Below are 22,188 nucleotides of genomic sequence, written 5' to 3' on the forward strand. Positions count from 1 at the left end.
TAGCAGTGAACTTTCGTGACATATAAGCGCGGGGCTGTAATAACCCTTGTTCATTCTTTTGTAGTAAAACAGCCCCCACAGCCACATTGCTAGCATCTGCCTGAACAATGTACTTTCCCTGCGGGTCTGGATGTTGCAAAACAGGTGCTTGAGAAAACAAGATTTTTAAATTATCAAACACTTGCTGACAGTCTTTGGACCACTCAATCATTTGGCTAGGTTTCAGTTTTAATTCTTGTCCTTTTGTTTCCAGCAATTCAGTAAATGGTAACACAATACGGGCAAATTGGGGTATAAACTGTCGATAAAAATTAGCAAAGCCCAGAAAACTTTGTACTTGCTTTTGAGTTTTTTGGGGTTCCCAGTCCAACACTGCCTTCACCTTATTAGGATCCATTTCCAAACCCATGTTGGATATCCTATAGCCTAAATAATTCAGTTTTGTGCAATGAAATTCACACTTTGATAACTTTATGAATAATTTGGCATGCAGGAGTTTAGTCAACACAGTTTGTACTAGTGCCATGTGTTCTTCCATAGTTTGCATGTAGATTAAGATGTCACCAAATACACAAGTACCCCGCAGTATAGATGTTCATGCAATACTTCATTAATGAGCTGCATAAATACCACGGGGGCAACTTGTAATCCAAAAGGAATAATCTTAAAATAAAAGCTACTGAGTGGACAGTTAAACGTGGTTTTCCATTCATCCCCTAGTCATATACGAACCCGATAATATGTCTCACTTAAGTCCAATTTTGTAAAAAACCTCCCGGTAGCCGACATAGCTAATAGCTCTCTGATCAACGGCAGGGGATATAAATTGTCCACGCAAACCTCATTCAGACCTCAAAAATCAACACACAAACGTAAGCCCCATCCTTTCCCCCCAGAACAGTACAGGAGCCGCTATATGTGACTGTCCTGGTTGTATGAATCCCCGGGCCAAATTTTTATCCAAATAATTCCGCATTGCCCCCATTTCCTTTGGAGTCATCGCATACATACGGAGCTTTGGGAGCTTTGGCCCTGGGATCAACTCTATTGCACAGTCTGTTTTGCGGTGGGATGGCAGAGTCTCACACTCCTTTTCACTAAATACCTCTGCCAAATCCTGGTAGACATCTGGATAGGACAAATTGCTGGATTCTGATATAGTGGTTCCTGACTCCTTCCCTGGAATTGACTGAGGAGGCTCTGGACCTATCAAAAGTCTTAAATGCCAAAACCCACCTTCTCACCATATTGTGGGCTCCCATCTGTCCAACCACACCAATCCTAAAATGACTGCCTCTCTCATCTCCGGAATCACAATGAACCTCAGTTGTTCCCAGTGTGCTCCAATCTCCAAATGAATAGGAGCAGTCATCACTATCGTTGGTGCCCCTCCTAGTAAATACCCATCAACCTGTTCGAATTTCATTGGTGCAGGAAGGGGTTCTGCCTTTAATTTCAGTTCATCAACCACTCATTGACTAATTAGACAATGAGTGCAGCCTGTATCAATCAATGCCCCATACCTGCCTCTGAGTCCTGTGTTCATATTCTCCAATACTATAGGTATCACAAATGGTCTAATAGGATCGCTTACCATGGTACCCTCCTGGTTGTCTTCACCACTGTTGTACAGACCCGAAACCGCACAAGGTTGTTGCTTATCATTATATTGTTTCTTCTCTCGAGTTGATGAAGATTCTGTTGTCACCTTCTGCATGAGCCCTTGCGACCGCTCACTGCTGACAGCCCCTTTTCCAAAATATCGGGTTTGTGTCACAGCCCTAGCAGGAACCTTTGCTGTCTGTTTCATACTCCCTGTGGTAAGTGATAGACATTCTAATGCCCTGTGGCCGATGATGTTACACCAAAAACACCTTATGGTCGATCGCCCCTAACATTAGTTGTGACACCTCCCAGATCACTCCTTCCTGCTATCATGTTGGGGCTTCCCATGTTATATTTCCGGGGAGCCTCTGGTTTAGTCCTAAACTCCCCCAACCCTACATCTAGCTCTACCACCATCTTGTACCAGTCTGTCAGGTGCTACAGAATGCCTCGGTAAAAACATGCCTGTCATAATCCTCAATCTAAACCAGTTCTGAATTCCCTGATTAACAAACATTCAGGCCAGGAGCGGAACTTCCCAGCCAACCTCCGGAACTCCCTCACATACTCAGCTGCTGGCCGTCCTTCTTCTTCTTCTTCTTTTTTTTAAAATTTTATTTGGGTTTTCACAAAAAAATAATAATACAAATAAAACATCTTTTTTTGAAAATAGCTTGGTCCCGGGTTACACTTCTTCATACAGACACAACTCAATTTCATGCTCACTTTTATGTTCTGTTCCATATCTTATTACTGTTTTACATTTTCTACATAGCTTTTCTCCTCTTTTAATTTTCTCAATTTTATTTTGATTATCTCATCTCAATTCAAATAATTATATTTATACTTTTGTCTGTCCTGTTTCAATTTCATATTATCTTTTCTCATTAAACAAATTTTCTCCTGTAATTACTAATTGGAGTATGACACCTTTATATCTTTTAATTTGATCCATTCAACTCTTATTTTAGCTTCAATGTATACCTTAAGGCTATAACATTCAATTCAGTTCTATAATTAATATTCATTAAAATCTTAACATCTTTAACATTTCTTTTTCAATTAAATTTCATACTTCCTTGAGAACACTTATAAGTTTTCCATAATTAATTTTTCCCCCCATTTCTCTTCACTTATATTTTTAAATAATTAAAATGTTTCCATCCTTTCCTAATTCAATTCTCTCATTTGTTTTATTTCATTTATTTATTAACAAACATTTCACTAGATTACAATAACTATTTTATCCATCATTTTAATTGTACATTGTTTCATATTTTCTAAAAATTATTTCTATTTTTAATATAACAGTACTATCTTATGTACCTTTGCAGAATCCCTTTTTCAATTAAATTTTCACCTGTTATCTCTAAATAGGCCCTGTTTCTCTACATCTTGTTTCTGTCCTTTATAACTTCTTTTCCTTTCCTTGTTCCCTCTCTTCTTCTCCCTCCCTTTTTACCCCCTGTGTCTCTACTTCTAATTCTCTCTTCGTTATTCCCCTCTTCTGTTGCTTTCTAATATTATACTTATTTTTCAAACTATTCTTCTTCTTTTTGGTTGTTTTTTCAAATCTTAATCTTTTCATTCTCTTTCCCCCCTTTCCTTTTTTTCCTCACATAAAATTACTTGTTTATTAAAGATGGCTTCTTTTTTATCCCAATCTTCTTGTTCTGCAGGCGTTTCTTGTTGTTTCTCATAGTTCCAGATAGTTCCATTTCTAAGAATTGAAATACGAAGCCAAAAGAACCTCTCCCTTCTTGTGCATCTTCTTTGTACTTTTTAAGTTCCATTTTCAGTTCTTCTAAAAGTGGTGCCATTTTAAACACTTTTAAACAACCACCCAATTGATTTTAGTCATTCAAATGCAATAACCAAAAATCCAGAGATCACCAAGTATTCCAAATACTCCCAAGCTGTTTCTTCTTGCTTCTTTTTTCCACTTTCTCTTCCTGGGGTTCTACTATTTTGTTGCCAAGTTTCAGTTAAAATGTATCTTTTAGAAGTCTTGTTGAGGTTTTACTGTAAATTCCTTTTAATTCCAGGCAGTCTCCTCCCTTTTTCCAGATCCTGCCCTTTTGTACTTTTTCTCTCCTTTCCTGCTTTTAAAAGCTTTTAAGTATCCAGAAATCTTTATTATCCCTTTGACATTTTATTTTCAGCTTAAATGCCTATTGATGTCAAAGTGGATTTTTTTTCCCAATTTCTTGCTTAAATTTCTTAGCTGTTAGTATAGGGAAAGGGAGAGAAGAAAAAAACCCAAATCTTTTCCCTTTTCTCTCTCCTTCGCTGCTTCAAAGTCTTCTTTGGGAACAATGTTACTTTTTCTTATAGTTTAAATTCCAGGGTACCTTAGTTATTGCTTTTGCAGTTTAACCCGGTCAACCAAACCTTTCTCTTCTCATCTTCCTCCTGCACATTCTTTTCCGGTCGAGTTCTTCTTTGAGGTGGCCATTTCTGACCACCGCTGCAACCGCCTTTGGGAAAGGGAGTAATGGCCAGCTGAGGAGGAGAGATGCGGCTCTCCTCGACCCTGCTGGCAGTCTCCCCCCTCTTCACCACCTCTTCGGGGTGGCTTAGCCCCGAAACCAGCTGGCTTGGGGAACTCCAGTGGTGAGCACAGATCGAAACTGTGCATGATCGCAGTTTCGGTCTGTCTGTGAAGAGGCTCAAAATGGAAGTCCCCGCTGGCCGTCCTTCTTGTCTTAACTCCATTAAAGCTTCCTCAGTTTGGTGTACCCTGGACCTATCCTCAAATTGCCCTCAGAGAGAGTCCAGGAATAGACTGACATCAACCAACTCTTTAGCATGTACGTTATGCAGTTCGGCCACCCAATCAGCTGCATCCCCAGTCAATATCCCTGTGATGGCCACCACAATGGACCATTGGGAAGGGTAGTAGGTGGCGTACAGCTCCAAATGGTTGACTAGTTGACTGAGAAAAAGTGCTACGCAGTCGGGAGTTCCATCAAAGGATGTTTGTAATGGTGGGGGTCCCCACACCATATGTTGGTGCCATTGTCTGGGCACTCCTTGAGGTCCCCAAGATACATCATGTCGATGTAGGGGTGATGACTCTCCCCGTCCCCCACTGGACTGCAAGTGCGTAGTTCCTCTCATTTGGGCTTTCAATGTGCCAACTACACTGGCTAATGAAGAGTCAAACCCGGTTGCACTCTCACTCCCTGCTCCTCTACTGCCATGTTCCCCCCCTTCTGGAGGAAGAGAGCTAAAGAAAGAAGTGTCCTCTGTTCGACCCCCCGTAGTGTCCCACATGCTCTTGGAGGTGTGATCCCTTATACTTAATTCCCCATACTTCATACGGAGAAGTTTGAGAGTGCTTGCCCCCGACTGGAGGTGGAAGTGCTCCATTCATCATCATCTGCTATCCTCCTTTCCCTCCATTTATCAAATGCTCCAGTGTTCCCAGGAGCAAAAGCAGGCGGCTTCCCTCTCACACCTTTTCCTCCCAAATCCTCATGGAAGTCCAAGCCACTTTTTCTCTCCTTTCGTGTTTTGGGTGTCATGACCCTTTGCAATTCCTCATCAGTCTCACCTTTAATATCCCCCTTCCACCAGCAGGTGGCATGTCACCACTTATGGTATTTGCTGAGGGCTCATGCAATCCTTCGTCCCGTGGCCGATCCTCCTCCTCTTCTAATCCACACTCAATCGGGAAGTCTGCATCCACATTGGTACCGTGAGCCATTGCTGCTTACTCCAACAAAGATAGAAGATGAAGGGGAAGAAGAATGAGGGTGTGAGAGCTGACTTTCCTCTCAGCTGTTCTTCCAGATTTAGTGATGAAAAAGACCACTCACACTGAACAAGTAGTGAGGTTTTATTCTTCTTTCATCCAGGTTGCTTCTCTCCTGGATGAGTTTCCATCCATTGTTTCTTCTCCTGCTTTCAGGTGCTTTGGAGAATAAGTTGACCCCCTCTTCTTTGGGGCAGTCCCTGAAATACTGGAATACTGCTATCCTGTCACCCCTAATTCTTCTTTTCTTTAGATTAGCCAGACCCAAAACCTGCAGCCATTCTTTGTATGGTTTAGTCTCCAGGCCTTTGATCATCTTAGTTGCCCTTCTCTGAACTTTTTCCAAAGTCTCAACGTCTTTTTTTTGTAGTTTGATGACCAAAATTGGTTGCAGTATTCCAGATGTGGCCTTACTAGGGTTTTATAAAGCAGCCCTAATACTTCAGGTGACTTTGATTCTGCCTCTGTTTATACAACCCAGGATTGTATTAGCTTTTTTGGCCACTGCTGCACGTTGCTGGCTCATATTCAAGTGATCATCCACTAGGACTCCAAGGTCCCTCTCACACTTGCTATTTTGGAGCCAGGTCTCACTTAATCTGTACTTATATTTTTGATAATTTTCTGGGCATGTCCAGACAGGAAGGCAATGTCATAATCAGGTGCTCTGTAACATAGTAAGAATCGAATTGTGATATTTAAGGATAGTTCACAGATGATGGTCTCAGGAAGAGCAAGCTCCTGGGTAACTTGGATATTTTTTAGATGTAAGGACTTTTTATAGAAGATAGCAACACCACCTCCTCTACGAATTTCACGATCTGATCGGTAAACATGATAGTCCCTTACTGTGGTAATGGAGTCAGGGAGAGATGCATTGAGCCATGTTTCACAGACAAATATAATGTCAAATTTAGCCATATTTAGTAGGAGGAAAAATTCAGGTATTTTATTCACGAGGCTTCTTGCATTGAGTAGTTTGCATTTAAGGCCTGTAGTAGTTGGAATTGAGGTAGTTAGGGGCGTGCATGTCTAGTCTTGGGTGATGGTGGATCGGTTGATGTAGGGTTGTGGTTGAGGGTTAAAGCCGAGTTGCGGGTTGTGTGACTTACTTTTGATACAGTCAGCATGGTAGTCAATGTACAGGTCCTTCTCTCCATTGTCTAGATGTTTTTGAGTTCAGTGCGGAGTACACGGGAGCGGGCACGTTGCTGTATGGTTAGGTCAGGGCGACAACGGAGGTTCTTATGGTTGGTGTTGGTTTTGGCGAGTGAATTTATAGTGTAAATGAATTTACGTTTGCTTGATTCATTTTTGCAAATGACCCTGCACATGCGTGGGGCCACAGAGCCGTCTCTGTTTTTGAGCTCTCGGTCGATGCGGGAAATGTCAAGTATTTCATCAGCGGAGATGGTTGATGCTTGATAATCACTGATGATGTTTCGGACAGTTGTGATGTCATCATTGACATTGATGTCCTCTAGACCAAATAAGATGGCGTTTGGACGTTTCCGTTCACGCTCAACGGCTTCTCTGATGAGGATTGGGATATCAATATTTGTCTGCGTTGTGTTTATTTGTGGATTGGGTTTTGGATTAGGTTGTGGTTGTTGGGTAGAGATGTGGTTTGTAGCTATTGGATGTTCAGGTTTTTGCGTTGTGTCTTTTTTTTCAAGGTTGGATATTCTTTCTTTTACGGCGTCCAGGGATGCTACTATGGTGTTAAGGGATGTTTCAATGGTTTCGATGGTATCAACTCTTTCAGACAGATCCAGTTTGGGTCTGCATGATTTGCAGAAATATGGAAACTCATTGGATGATTCTAGGTATTGAATCATTTGCTCAGGTAATCCCAAGCAGTCATGATGAGCGTATTTTTTACACAGAGAACATTTGATGGAGTTTTCATTATCCTTTAGATTTTTGTAGCATTTAAGGCATGTGCAGGAGTCTTGTGGTTCATTGGTGGGGATTATCATCTCTTTAGGTTGTGGTTTGGTGTAGGATTTTCTTTTTGGCATGTTAGGTTTGTTAAGATAGTACGTTGATTGAATTAATTAAAGGAACAATTTTGGGTAATCTATATAGCCAATATTACATCAAACAATCAATTGCAGTAATCTCTCTAGTCAGATAATATTCCTGAGCAACAATCAGCCTAATCAATTAATTACTCTAATCACTAATCAATTAATTACACTAATCATTAATCACACTGTTCATTTAAATTCACTAAATCATTGATTTTACTATTCAATTAAATTACATGAATCTTGATCTTTTAAACTAGTCAGTAATCACACTATTTGCACTAAACACTCTAATCACACTAATCAATTAAAACAATAAATCAATTAAACCATTAATAAAATATTTTATAGAAATTGATTATCTAATCGTTGATATAGGTGATGAGGTAGAAAAGTTGTAAGATTTGAGGTAATGAATTAATCAGTGTTTGATTAAAGCAATGAGGTAGTATTAAGAGTCTGCAAGGAAAGGGTTAATTGTTTTACTAGCAGCTGTAGTTGACTGAATGAGAGGAATTTATTGCTCTTTGAATACCAGATCGCTATTACTCTGTAAACAGGAAGTTGTAACACAATGTTCAAAGGGTTTTTAATGTTCTCGCCCAGCGATCCTCCCGGCCGGCGCTCCTCGGGTTTTCTTCCCTCTCTCTCCAGTCCCCGGGAGCTCCCGGCGAGCTGCAACGGTGGTCACAAGAGGCGGAGGAAGTTAGAGATGACCATGTGGCTTATTGAGTGTGCTGAATTGAAGGAATGGATATGAAATTGGGGGGGGGGACCCGCAGCGCAAGCAGCTTGTCCTGTATGATTCCCCCAGAGAAGTCCCAATTGTTCTCTCTAATGTCTCTTTTCTGCTCTACCAGTAATCAATCCAAGTCGTAGAAATTTGAGTTTTTATTCACAGAGTCTCGATCTTTTCTTCTGCGGTACTCTCTCTCAGCTGTTAAACTGTTGTTTCCTCCTCTCCCTTTCGCTCCGCTATCCCCCGCCAATTAGCCGTTGTATTCACTGTCTCCGGAGACTCCCTTTGTCAAAGTCTTTCACAGAGCTCTCTTCTCTCACCTCTCAAAAACTGTCCCAGTCTGCCGTTCTTCTTCTGATGTCTTGCATTGATCCACTTTCCTGCTTCCCGGTCGCAGCTGGCTCGTTGCTTTTGTCCGATCGCCTGGCCGGCCCTGCACGCCCATCCCCCGCAGGGGCCTTTCTTTAGATCACCTTCCTGACTGGAGATGGTCCCTTCCGGACAAGGAACGCAGTCGTAGTAGCAAACTGGCTCTCCTTCTCGAGCCCTCTTGACAAATCCAGGAGGACAATTTCCCACGCATTTGGACTGAGGCAGAGACTAAGCAGAAAAGAAGGAATGCCAAAAGTAAAATCTCAGAACTAACCATCCATGGAAAACGGAGGTAGACATAAACCTTGGTCAAGCAGGTAGTCTCTGGGTTTTGGTTAAATAAATGTGAAATATTACCTGACGTACCACTCCCTTGGATCTCATCTGTCAAAGAATGATGGTTGGTGAAATCCAGGAGAACAGCCTGTTCGTCTGTGGCTGCACCTTCTGGAATATTCTACCATTTTGAGGTCCTCACAATCCTTAAAAGAACCTTAAAACATGATTTTAATTGCTAGCTTGGGGCCTCCGTAGGATTGTGTGCTCTTGGGGTGGCTGTCAGGATATTGAAAAGATCTCACTCTTGGTTTTTATCTATAACTTAATTATCTAAATATTGATCATATTGTATTAATTTTTTTAACCTTTCTATCATTTTGTAACCTATCCAGAGTTGCTGCAATAGTGAAATAGGTGGCATATAAATGTAGTAAATAAATAGATAAATAAATAAATACTTCACTTGCTCCAAAGCAAGGGTACAACTACTGGCAGAGTTTTCATTTACTTCATTCCTTTTGCTTCTGCCATATCAATTGAAACAAACTTTAGAAAAAGATCAGAGAAGAGGAACTAAGATTATCAAAGACCTGGAGACTAAGCCATATGAAGAATGGCTGCAGGTTTTGAGTCTGGCTAGTCTAAAGAAAAGAAGAATTAGGGGTAACATGATTGCAGTATTCCAGTATTTGAGAGGCTGCCCCAAAGAAGAGGCAGTCAAGCTATTCTCCAAAGCACCTGAAGGCTGGACAAGAAACAATGGTTGGAAACTAACCAAGGAGAGAAGTGACCTGGAATTGAGGGGAAACTGCCTGATGGTGAGGACAAGGAAGGGCTTTCCTTTCCTTCAGAAAATGTGATGTTTTTAAGAAGAGACCAGACAGTCACTTATCTGAAATGGTCTAGGTTTTTCTGCTTGAGCAGGGGGCTGGACTAGAAGACCTCCACGGTCCCTTCCAGCTCCTATTCTAGTCTAGTCTATTCAAAGGTCTTTTCTACCTGATAAAGTCTGGAGTGATGGAACTGTGAAAAGATTTCAAAATTAAGCAACAACCAGTGGCTTCCTCCAATGGCCATGATAATATGGATTCCTCCAATCCTCATATAGCCATGATTTTCAAGGAGGATGATCTATCTTTTAAATTGTATAATAAAATTTATTCTAAAAGGTTTATTATTTTTTTATTTTATTAGCTTTTTAAAAAAATTAAGTAGAATATAACAGCGATGAAGAAGGAATGTTCTGCCCAGCAGGGTACTAAATTGCAGAGGGTATACAAAAGGGCCATATATCATAAATGTCCCATGTCGGACACATGGCTGAATCAGCTGAAAACAGTGTTCCATACTAGAGCATCGGAAGGTCCCCTTGGTCAATAATACGGAAGCTTTCCAAGCCACCTAACAAAATTATGAGTGGCACAGTGGTTAGAGTGCAGTACTGCAGGCTACTTCTGCTGCCTGCTGGCTGCCTGCTATTTGGAAGTTCGATCCTGACCAGCCTCCAGGTTGACTCAGCCTTCTGTTCCTTCTAAGGTGGGTAAAATGCGGACCCAGATTGTTGGAGGCAAGAGGCTGATTCTGTAAATCGCTTAGAGAGGGCTATAAAGCACTGTGAAGCAGTATATAAGTCTAAGTGCTACCTTCCTTCCTTCCCAGTGGTGAGAATGCAGCATTTCAGGCTGACTCTGCCCACTGCCAGGAGTTTGATCCTGACCAACTCAAGGTTGACTCATCCTTCCATCCTTCCGAGGTGGGTAAAATGAGGACCCAAATTGTTTGGGGGGATAGGCTGACTTTGTAATCAGCTTAGAGAGAGCTATAAAGCACTGTGAAGTGGTATATCAGTCTAAGTGCTATTGCTATTGCCCTTCCTTCCTTCCTTCCTTCTCTTCTCTTCTCTTCCTCCCTGTGGTTAGAATGCAGTATTGCAGGCTAATTCTGCCAACTGACAGCAGTTTGATCCTCCTTCCATCCTTCCAAGGTTGGCAAAAAGGAGACCCAGACTGTTGGGGGCAACAGGCTGACTCTGTAAACTACTTAGAGAGGGCTTTAAAGCACTGTAAGTCTAAGTCAGGGGTTCCCAACCTGGGGTGTGAGACGATATTCCAGGGGGTGTGAGAAAAGTCCAGGTAAATAATAGGATATTGGCTATAGGTTGGCATTTTTATTTATCATGCAATGGATTAACTTTGTTTTCATTTTAGAGTTAAGTATCATTATTTAGTGGCCGTCACATACATAGCTGAAAAGATTCAATCCTACCATATATTTAACGCATTCAGTAGTTCCTAAAGTCTAAATTTCAGGGGGTGTGAGGTTCGAGTGAAATTTTTTAAGGGGTGCGGGGCGAAAAAAAGGTTGGGAACCACTGGTCTAAGTGCTATTGCTATTATAAAAGTACCACTTCCCACATTCAATTCTCCATTTGGTGATTAGGTTTAGCCACATGAAATGGGACTTCAGGCTTTGGAAACCAGAGAAAAGTCTCCAATATTTCCCCACCTTGTTGAATGACTTTAGCCTTGCCAGAGCATCTTGGTTAATAGTTATTCTCTGTCTTTCAAAGCTCCCAAGTTTAAGTTGGCTGGGATCCTCCTTGGAGAAAATCAACAAGCACACAAAATCCAAATCTGCTGTTACATCTCCATTGTGGTCCATGTAGAGTTTAAAATTGGAAAGATTCCAAAATTCATTCTTCTCAAGAAAGGAGTGGAACTGGAATGAATTCAATCCCAGATTTTAAAAGCAGAACCCTTCTTTTTTATCTATAAAGCCTGAGTAAAGCCACACCTAGAGTACTGCATCCAGTTTTGATCACCACACTATAAAAAAGATATTGAGACACTAGAAAGAGTGAGGAGAAGAGCAACCAGGATGATTAGGAGACTGGAGACTAAAACATACGATGAACGGTTGAAGGAACTGGGCCTGGCTAGTCTAGGGAAGAGAAGGACCAAGGGAGACATGACAGCAGCCTTCCAATATTTGAGGGGCTGCCACAGAGAGGTGGAGGGGGTCAAGCTATTCTCCAAAGCACGCAAAGGCCAGACTAGGAATAATGGATGGAAACTGAGAGATTGAACATAGAAATAAGGAGAAATTTTCCAACAGTGAAAACAATGAACCAAGAGAACAGAAGTAGCCTTCAGAAGTTGTGGGAGTTTCATCACTGGAGGCTCTCAAGAACAGATTGGACTGCCATCTGTCAGAAATGTTGTAGGGTCTCCTGCTTGGGTGGGGCATTGGACTAGAACACCCTTCCAACTCTTTAAATATAATCTAATTAATGGATAATGGCAGGGCCCCATACCTGCCATGGTTGCAGCCTTGGAGCTCCCAAACTCTCTTCACCCTCCTTCCTTCTCCTCCTGTATCTGGAGGAATATGCAGCATTCAAGACATGTACCAGGCTCTTAATGATACTGTGAATATGTTTGTGATTTTGGATCCATAAAGTGTTCTTTCCCTGTTGGGTTTCCATTGATGTTTTCTGTGTGCATCTTCTCCGACCATTGACAGAAAAGACACGGTTTGAAAAAGCGCAGCTAAAATATTGATCTTCATACTGAACATCTACAAATAAGTATGGTTCAAATGCATCATCTTTTGGACTTTGTTTCCTCTGAAAATTGAAGGACCAAATACTATGGATATATTTGAAACATTTGTGATTTTTCAATGAATATGTTCCCAAATTTGTGGTGATCCAAACTTTCCCTTCAATGGGTCCTGGAAAAGCTTCAAGTATTAACTCGAAAGGAAGGATTCTGACTGAAATGGAAATGTATTCTAAGAAGTGAACAAAGACATTGACTTGTCTCCAATTAGAGATGGCCTCTCTGAGGAGTTCTGGATGTCCAGTCATTGAGATTTGTTGTGATATAACAACACAGATTCCATTCCTGACAAGCATCAGAGTCAAAATCTTCATGAAATACTCTCCCTTCACTGTGTCTGAAGTGAAGAGGCCAATCAAGGTCCATCTGAAATGGTGGAGCAGTTGGACAATTGCTGGGTACTGGAACCCTCCTTTGGGGAGCATCCGGTGGTAAAAAGGGAACTGACTTTTATCACTCAGAGTCTCTGAAGTAGTTAGATAGCTGATCTGAAAAGACAATGAAGAATGCTTATAATTTGGGTTCGGATCAAGTCCGAGACATTAGCTTTTAATAAATCCAACTTCATTCTCTTGGACTTGTTAGAATAGTTTATTGTTGATTAGTCATTAGGTCTACAAAAATACAGAAAATAAAACACAAAACATTAAGAACACGATATATAAACATAGAATAAAAATATTAACAAAACAAGAATATGAATAAAGAATTAAAATCAGCCTTCTGTATCACCCTTATAATTTAACACAATAAAACCCAGATGTACAGATCGTTAGGTGAACTGTTTTGTTCCAATAAAGTGCCATATTATATCTAATTTTTGAATTCTGATAGCATAGGAAATAAGTTGTTTTAATATAAGGATCCCAATACGTCATTTTCATAATGTGCAGTCCAAGCTACTGAATGCTTTCTTTCTTATAGAATTGAGATTGAAATGATGAACATGTTATGTCTCTGGAGTTCCAGAAAGACAAGTTCATTGAGACATGGTTAAATTGCCCCTATTTAACCATTATGTCCAGCATGCTCACAATAAAATAAATATTGCCCTAAGATGTATAGGCACTTTTGCCTTTAAATACCTGCTTTTTAATTTGAATTTTTGTCTGTTAAAAAAAAAAAAGAATTTTGGAAGTCTGTCAACTTCTACAGCTTAATTTTATACAAATATTTATATATCCTAATTTTAGACAAAGAACAAATTATATAACTTCCCAATTGAGCCTTGACGGTGAAATCCACCCTCAAGATCCTTCTCAAGTGATGTGATTGTGCTTATTTTATTGATGATATATGTCTTAAGCTTCAAATCACAGCTCCATATAAGAGCTTATGGGTAATCTCGGCATTATATACTTTAATACATGGGTCTAAGGAAGTTGGAGAGCTATGATTTTTTTTTAATTTAAGTAGTAGGTTCACTTATGTCCTGGCTCAGAGTTCCTTTGATATAGAGTGAGCAAAGATCCAATCTCCAAGAAAACTACCTCTAGATAAGGTGTTCTTTACTCTATTGGTTCATCACTGAATAGTCCTCTATGGACATGATGTCATTTTTAAAATTCATAACTTTTGACTTTGATTTATTGAGAATCAGATAATTATTAAGGTAGTTGGAGCCAAGTCTTATTTACAGCATGTGGAACTCAACTTGAGCGAGTCCTTGGTGCTCTCTGAGCTTGATTGTTGTCTTGTAGGCATTTTATGACCCAAACTAAGTAACATCATCAGGGCTAGCCGTTGTCATCATTATCATCATCACTAGCATTGAAGATGTCAGTGGTGGGATTCAATTTTTTTTACTACCGGTTCTATGGTGGGTGTGGCAGGCGAAGGATACCGTAAAATCTCCAGTCAGAGGTGGGATTTGCCGGTTCTCCAAACTACTCAAAATTTCTGCTACTCCAGAACTGGTCAGAACCTGCATACCACCTCTGGATGATGTTACCTAGTTTGGGTAAAGAAACATCTGCAAGAAAATAAGCAAATTTGGAGAGCACCAAGTACCCCTCATGTCAACTTTAAGCTACAAATATTATCCTTTATTACAGGAATAATAATAATAATAACAATAATAATAATAATAACAATAATACCATTCACAGATTATAATATATGTATCTAGTGTCTTTGGCATGAGGCTCCTTTATTAATCCTGGTAAGTCATTCATGTCTAGACTGAATAATAAGGGTGCAAGTATGCACCCTTCATGAGTTTTGATCCTATTTGCTACAAGAGTCCAACAGAATCCACCCAAGCAATGAGGATAGTGTCATGAGAGGACAGGGCTGCTTTGATGGTTGCCTCCTTCTCAATATGGATCCCAATCACCAGCTATAAAATCTACAATGACTATGGTGAAAAGCAGCTCTTGAATTCCATCAAGAAGATATAAGTGGATATATTGAGCACCGACCACCTCTACGCTCACTTTACCAGATACAGAAACACACACACACAAACCTGTGGGACTTTGTAGGTGCCTACTAAAGTTGACATCTGGATGGAGATGTCCCTTCTAGCTGCATCGAGAAGAGTCAAAAGATTGTCCTTCTTCCCACAGCCGTAGTTGGGAACATTGGTTTCTCCAGTGGACAGCATGTCCAGCAAAGCATCTGAAGTGGCAAGTGTGCTCAGAGAGTTGTCATGGATGTTGTAGCCAAGTGTCAGATTGTGCAGGAGTTGTGGATTCTTGTTAGCCACATGAATGGCAAAAATGAATTGGGCAATTCTAAACTTATTAGAAGATAACCTACCTGAAGGTGCCCACCTGTAGAAAAATAACATTCATATTATCAACCCCACCATCAAAAGCAATAGCAGAATATTGTTTAATGTATTTATTCTTTGTCACACAACCCTATTGAATCTTAAGCCAATACTGATTCAAAACTAGAGGCAAAAATTAAACCATTCGATGAGCATTTATAAAATTATGGAAATGAGCTTGACATGGGAAACTGCAACCTTTCAATAGCTACTTTAAACAAAAGTCAGTTTTCAAAAGATGAACTCAGGACTGGATGGGGAGGAAGAAATAATCTGGAGTTCTTTGAGCTGTTTCTCTAACTTAGGATTTCAGTCTCTTCCAGGAAATTAGGCAGGTCCTGCAATAGAGGAGTAGGTGAAATAGGGAGGAAAAAAAGAAGAACATTACATTTGCAAATGGAAGGAATGCAATGCCATCATCCTCAATGACTTACGAGTGAGACTGACTGGAAGGAGCCATGTTGAAAGGAAATGTTATATTTGAGAATGTTGCTGTGGTGACCACACTAAGGAGATGGTCTCCTGGCCTGTAATAGCTTGGTGGGTTTTTTCCATCCCGGTGCTCCAAATTCATCAGGCATTTCATCCTCAGCTTTCCAGAGACTGGCTGGAACACCGGCAGCGCCAGAAGCACCAGGAGAAGAATCAGCAGGTCCATAATTCATTAGGCTGAATTTCTAAACAAGGACACCAAGAAGATATAGAAGAATTCAAGGCCTCCCACAAGATGGAAATGCCAGTGGTTCTCCTGATTCAGACAGAGACAAGCCAAGCTTCCTCTGGAAAGGAGAGAAAATTCATTTAAGAACACAGCCCCTACCTGTCCCAAAACGTGTGCCACCTGAGGCATTTATCCTTTTCTGAAGCAAGATCCCTTCCATGCTGGTTCAGTCTGATGTTTACATCAAGGCAGTCGCTAGAAGAGGTCTCAAAGAACAGGTTGGTGATAATTACACTGTGAAGCAACTTCTCCTCTGGGAACCCTGAAGGGCTCCATGTGAAGAGGGATGGCTAGAGAAAAGCATCAAAATCACAGCTACACACCTGAGGACATTATTCTGTCATAGTTGTGGTCCTTCCTGTCTGGACATGCCCAGAAATTTATCAAAATATAAGTACAGATTAGGTGAGACCTGGCTCCAAAATAGCAACTGTGAGAGGGACCTTGGAGTCCTAGTGGATGATTACTTGAATATGAGCCAGCAACGTGCAGCAGTGGCCAAAAAGCTAATACAATCCTGGGTTGTATAAACAGAGGCAGAATCAAGGTCACCTGAAGTATTAGGGCTGCTTTATAAAACCCTAGTAAGGCCACATCTGGATACTGCAACCAATTTTGGTCACCAAACTACAAAAAGACGTTGAGACTTTGGAAAAAGTTCAGAGAAGGGCAACTAAGATGATCAAAGGCCTGGAGACTAAACCATATGAAGAAGGGCTGCAGGTTTTGGGTCTGGCTAGTCTAAAGAAAAGAAGAATTAGGGGTGACAGGATAGCAGTATTCCAGTATTTTAGGGACTGCCCCAAAGAAGGGGGTCAACTTATTCTCCAAAGCACCTGAAAGCAGGAGAAGAAACAATGGATGGAAACTCATCCAGGAGAGAAGCAACCTGGAACTAAGGAGAAACTTCCTAACAGTGAGGACAACTAACCAGTGGAACTGCTTGCCACCAGAAGTTGTGGGCGCTCCAGCAATGGAGGTTTTTAAAAAGAGACTGGATAGTCACTTATCTGAAATGGTATAGGTTCTCCTATTTGAGCAGGGGGCTGGATTAGAAGATCTCAAGGTCCCTTCCAGCTCTATTCTTTAAAGGGTGCCAATACTGGATGAAGGATATTGACTTCTGCTGTCCTTCAACTTGGTCTCTTATCTCCAAAGTTTGCTGGGAAAGGTTATCATAATGATTGATTGCGGTGCCACTCTGGGTTTCATGACCCTTAATTCCAATCCTGTCTGTTTTCTAATGCCAAGGAAGCAATCAATATCCTTGAACCTTGACTAAGAGTAGGGCCTGTTCATGGTGTGTGTGTGTATATATATATATATATATATATATACACAAGCAAATTGAAGGAGCCCCTATGGGATCACCACTGTCACCCGTCATTGCAAACCTGTTCATGGAAGAATTTGAATCCAGAGCCCTAGCCAATGCCACTTGAGATTTGACTTCTGAAAATTTCAAGATGGGATAAGATTGGGAAGAACTCCTACTTGAAACCCAGGATGCCATTAAAGCAGCCAAGAATGATTTCCATGGATCATTCCCATTTAGTTGGATACTCATGATTCTTTGTTTTTGGAAAAGCTGTATGTCACAAGCCTTCCTTTCATTTTGGGATCCCAGTTCCAATCTGCAGCATCCATTTATGGGTCAGGATTGCACTGACCTGGCTTCTTCCTTGAGCTTATGATCCCTCTGCTAGACCCTGGTAAATTATTTCTTTTGAAGACATTCTAAAGATGGAAACAGAAATGTAGAAATAGAGAAATGAAGCGTATTTATTACTTAGGCCATCTCAAACATTTCTCTCTTCTCTTCTAGAAGGTGCCTTTGCCAGGTGTGGCATGAAGAGGTGCCAGGCAGGAGAAAGGAGAAGAGTTCCAGAAGGCAATGAAGTTTGCTGCTACCAATGTGCCCCTCGTCCAGAAGGGACCATTTCTAATCAGACAGGTAGAGCACACTTCAAATATAGATCTTTGAGGATCATAGATCATAGATTCAGTAGGTCAAAATATTAAGAGATTCAAATGTTGGTCTTCCAGCCATTCAGTGGAAAAACATTAATTTTAGCATCATTTTTGGTAGAATTTACATGCTTCAATATATTCATATTTTTCAGCAAATCATTTTTATTCATGAATCTAAACTATCATCCCTGCAGGCCACTTTTCTTGTTCCTAGAAATTTAATATAGGGTGAGTTTGAGGCATAATTCGGGGTTTCCCTATTACACTCTCTCTGCTCCTAATTTTACATCCAATCAGGAAAACCAGCTCTCTCTTTTTGTGAAAGAATGGGACATCAGATTCAAGCTTTAATTTTTATGAAGGATAAAGGGTAGTTCTTGTTTCAGAACTTTCAATCTCCCAGGATATTCAAAGACTTGTTGGAGAAACAGGAGATCCATCTACCCAGGTAACAGATAACAGATAATCAGTTGCTAGGGACCTTGTAGGTCATCTAGTCCAACTCACTACACCATTTCTGACAAATGGCAGTCCAGCCTCTTCTTGAACAGCCTCCAGGGATGAAGCTCCCACAATTTCCAAAGGCAACTTCTGTTCCATGAGTTGATTGTTCTCCCTGTCAGAAAGTTTCTCCTTTATTTCCAGGTTGAATCTCTCCTTGATCAGTTTCCACCCATTATTCCTTGTCTGGCCTTCAGGTGCTTTGGAAAATAGCTTGGCCCCTTCCTCCTCTTTGTGGCAGCCCCTCAAATATTGGAAGACTGCTCTCCTGTCTTCCCTGGTCCTTCTCTTTCCTAGACTAGCCAGGCCCAGTTCCTGTAACCGTTCTTCATATGTTTGAGCCTCCAGTTCCCTAATCATCCTGGTTGCTGTTCTCTGCACTGTTTCTAGAGTCTCAACATCTTTTTCATAATGTGGTGAACAAAAATGTATGGTATCTCTGGACAGTTGCATAACTAGATAGAAGCATTCCTATCAAACAGATAACAAATGGTCAAAATTGGGAGTGTCCTATCAAATTCTGTACCTGTCTCAGTGGTGTCCCCAAGACACTGTTCTAGGACCAACTCTCTTCATACTCTACATAAATAACCTCTGTGATCATATCAAGAAGAAACTGTGTTCTCTTCACTGATGATGTAAAGCTATTCAACACCACAGACAATACTGCTACCCTTCAAAAAGACCTCAACTATGTATCAGAATGGTCAAAATATTAACACAGTTGAGAAAGTCCAGAAATATTTCACAAGAAGAGTTCTCCACTCCTCTACTCGTTGCAGAATACCTTATGCCACCAGACTTGAAATTCTAGACCTAAAAAATCTAGAACTATGCCACCTTCGGTCCGATGTAAGTGTAGTGTATAAAATCATACATTGCAATGTCCTACCTGTCAATGAATACTTCAACTTCAACCATAACAACACAAGAGCACAGAATAGATACAAACTCAAGGTTAACCACACCAAACTTGATTGCAGGAAATAAGACTTCAGCAGCAGAGTGGTCAATGTCTGGAATACTCTACCTGACTCTGTGGTTTCTTCCCCAAAAACTTTAACCTTAGACTGTCTACTATTGACCTCACCCCTTTCCTAAGAGGTCTGTAGGGGGCATGCATAAGCGCACCAATGTGCCTACTGTTCCTGTCCCATTGCTTCTTTTATTTTTTTATTTTTCTTATATGTATCCATGTATTCATAACTATGTTTTTATTTATACCTATTATTTTGTAAGCAATTGACAAAAATAAATAAATAAAAAATAAAAACTGGATGCAGTACTCTAGGTGTGGCCTTACTAAGGCTTTATAGAGTGGTATTAGTACCTCACTTGATTAGCAAGTCTGCTAATCCTTCCTTGCAAAAAAGATTGAATGACTGGATTTGATGCAGAAAGCAAAGATGGTGAGCCAGAGAACAGATCTGTTTTGCTGGTCAATCCAATATGGATGGATGGATGATTCGTCCTTGTTGGTTCACCATAAAATTCACACTGACTCTTGATTTCAGATGCAACTCACTGTAATCCTTGCACAGAAGACCAATATCACAAAAAGGATAAAGATCACTGCATTGCCAAGAAGATCCATTTCCTTGCTTATCAAGACATCCTGGGCTACTCATTAATATCTCTCACTTGTTTTCTCTCTCTGACCGCATCTTCAGTCCTGGTGGTTTTCCTTAACATTGTGACACACCAATCATCAAGGCCAACAATTTAGATCTCATCTATGTCCTCCTCATCTCCCTCCTGCTCTGCTTCCTCTGCTCCTTCCACTTCATTGGTCAACCGAGGAAGCTCACCTGTATCTTCCAACAATCTGCCTTTGTTTAATGCCATCCTTGCCTACCTGGGTATTTTGGCCCTTGTGAGTTCCATGGTGGCCTTTCTGGCTAGGAAATTGCCGGACAGCTTTAACAAAGCCAAGTTCATTACTTTCAGCATGCTGGTCTTTTGCAGTGTTTGGGTCAGTTTCCTCCCCACCTACCTGAGTACCAAAGGGAAGTCCATGGTGGCTGTGGAGATCTAATTCGAGGTTTTCTAGTTTTAGAATTTCGAGTCTGGTGGCATAAGGTATTCTACAACGGGTAGAAGAGTGGAGAACTCTTCTTGTGAAATACTTCTGGACTTTCTCAATTGTGTTAATATCACATACGTGATAAGGATTCCAGACTGATGAACTGTATTCGAGTATTGGTCTAGCAAATGTTTTGTATGCTCTGGTTAGTAGTGTGATATTACCAGAGAAAAAGCTACGTAGGATTAGGTTAACAACTCTTAATGCCTTTTTGGCTATGTAGTTGCAGTGGGCTCTAGCACTTAGATCATTAGAGGTGAGTATTCCAAGGTCCTTTACAGAGCTTGGATCATCAACAAGATCTTGACTATTCAGCTTGTATTTTATTTTCTGATTATTATTTTTTTTGCCAATATGTAAGACAGAGCATTTATTTGTTGAGATTTGAAGTTGCCATTTGTTTGACCATTCTGATACATAGTCAAGATCTTTTTGAAGGGTAGCAGTATTGTCTGTGGTATTGAACAGCTTTACATCATCAGCTAAAAGAACGCAGTTGCTCCTAATATGATCACAGAGGTCATTTATGTAGAGTATGAAGAGAGTTGGTCCTAGAACACTGCCTTGGGGGACACCACTGTTGACAGGTATAGAATTTGGTAGGACACTCCCAATTTTGACCATTTGTTGTCTGTTTGACAGGAATGCTTCTATCCAGTTATGCAGTTGTCCAGAGATACCATAAGATTTTAGTTTTAGGAGTAGTTTGTCGTGTACCACTGAATCAAAGGCTTTACAGAAGTCTATGTAGATTGCGTCTATTGCTTTGCCCTGATCGAATTGTGTCGTCCATATGTTTTTCCAGTGGAAGAGTTGCAGATTACAGGATAGTTTTTTTCTGAAACCAAATTGTTTATTGGAGAGTAGGTTGTTTGTCTCTAAGTGGAGGATGATGGATTGGTTAATAATTGATTCCATGACTTTACAGGTGATGCAGCATAAGGAGATTGGTCTGTAATTTTCAACTAGGCTGGGGTCTCCCTTTTGAAGATGGGGATGACTGTGGCTTGTGACCATAGGTCAGGCAAGGAGCTGGTCCTGAAAGATTTTTCAAAGATTATGCTTAGAGGTTTGGCTATGGCAGTGGATAGCTTTTTTAAGAAGTAGGCACATATTCCATCCGGTCCAATAGATAGAGATGGTTTTAGATTGCGAAGTGCTTTTTCAACATTGTCTTCTGTAAAATCGATATGTATTAGATCATTGTAGTTATCTGTGGTTCGGCTAGGAAATACTGGGCATGATCCATTGCTGTTTACAAATACTGAGACGAAGAATGTGTTAAAGATCTTGGCTTTAATGGTGTCGTCGTTGCAGTCTTTACCATTAGGTCCTATCAGGGGTGGGATGGACCTTGAGTCTTTTACTTTGTTGTTTACAAAATTGTAAAAAGCATGGGTGGAATTGGTGCTTAGAAGGTTTTCCTCTTGTTTAATGTGATAATTGGTGCATTCAGTCTTTATCTGGTGGCATAAATTTTTGTATTGGCTTTTGAAATTGGCAGCGTGACCAGATTTGTTTTTCTGCCAGAGTGATCTCTTTTTGGATTGAAGTTTCCTTATTGTTATGGGTAATCTGTTTTTTTTTTTTTTTGTTTTGGGAGTTGTTGTTGGTACATATAGTTTGATGACTCTTTTGACTTCAAGTAACAATATGTTGTAATGGTCTTCAACAGTATTGCATCCAGTGAATAGAGATTGCCAATCAAGGGATGAGAGATCGTTGTGTATAAGATCA

At 40.5% G+C, this 22,188-nt stretch overlaps 1 protein-coding gene across 1 annotated transcript; it reads right to left on the minus strand.

Moving 5' to 3' along the window:
- Positions 1-4,368: 4,368 nt before the first annotated feature.
- LOC148132681 (vomeronasal type-2 receptor 1-like) lies at positions 4,369-15,833 on the minus strand. The gene is made up of 7 exons (XM_087954626.1): positions 15,610-15,833; positions 14,870-15,158; positions 12,096-12,890; positions 11,288-11,500; positions 8,452-8,731; positions 5,162-5,319; positions 4,369-4,956 (listed from the first exon to the last, which is right to left on the minus strand). The coding sequence occupies exons 1-7, from the start codon at positions 15,831-15,833 to the stop codon at positions 4,369-4,371; spliced, it is 2,547 nt and encodes an 848-aa protein (XP_087810752.1).
- Positions 15,834-22,188: the final 6,355 nt, after the last annotated feature.

This window comes from Notechis scutatus, chromosome 1, assembly GCF_049901735.1.
Source record: "Notechis scutatus isolate UNSWTSFEM ecotype Mainland chromosome 1, rNotScu1.2, whole genome shotgun sequence".
Taxonomy (NCBI): domain Eukaryota; kingdom Metazoa; phylum Chordata; class Lepidosauria; order Squamata; family Elapidae; genus Notechis; species Notechis scutatus.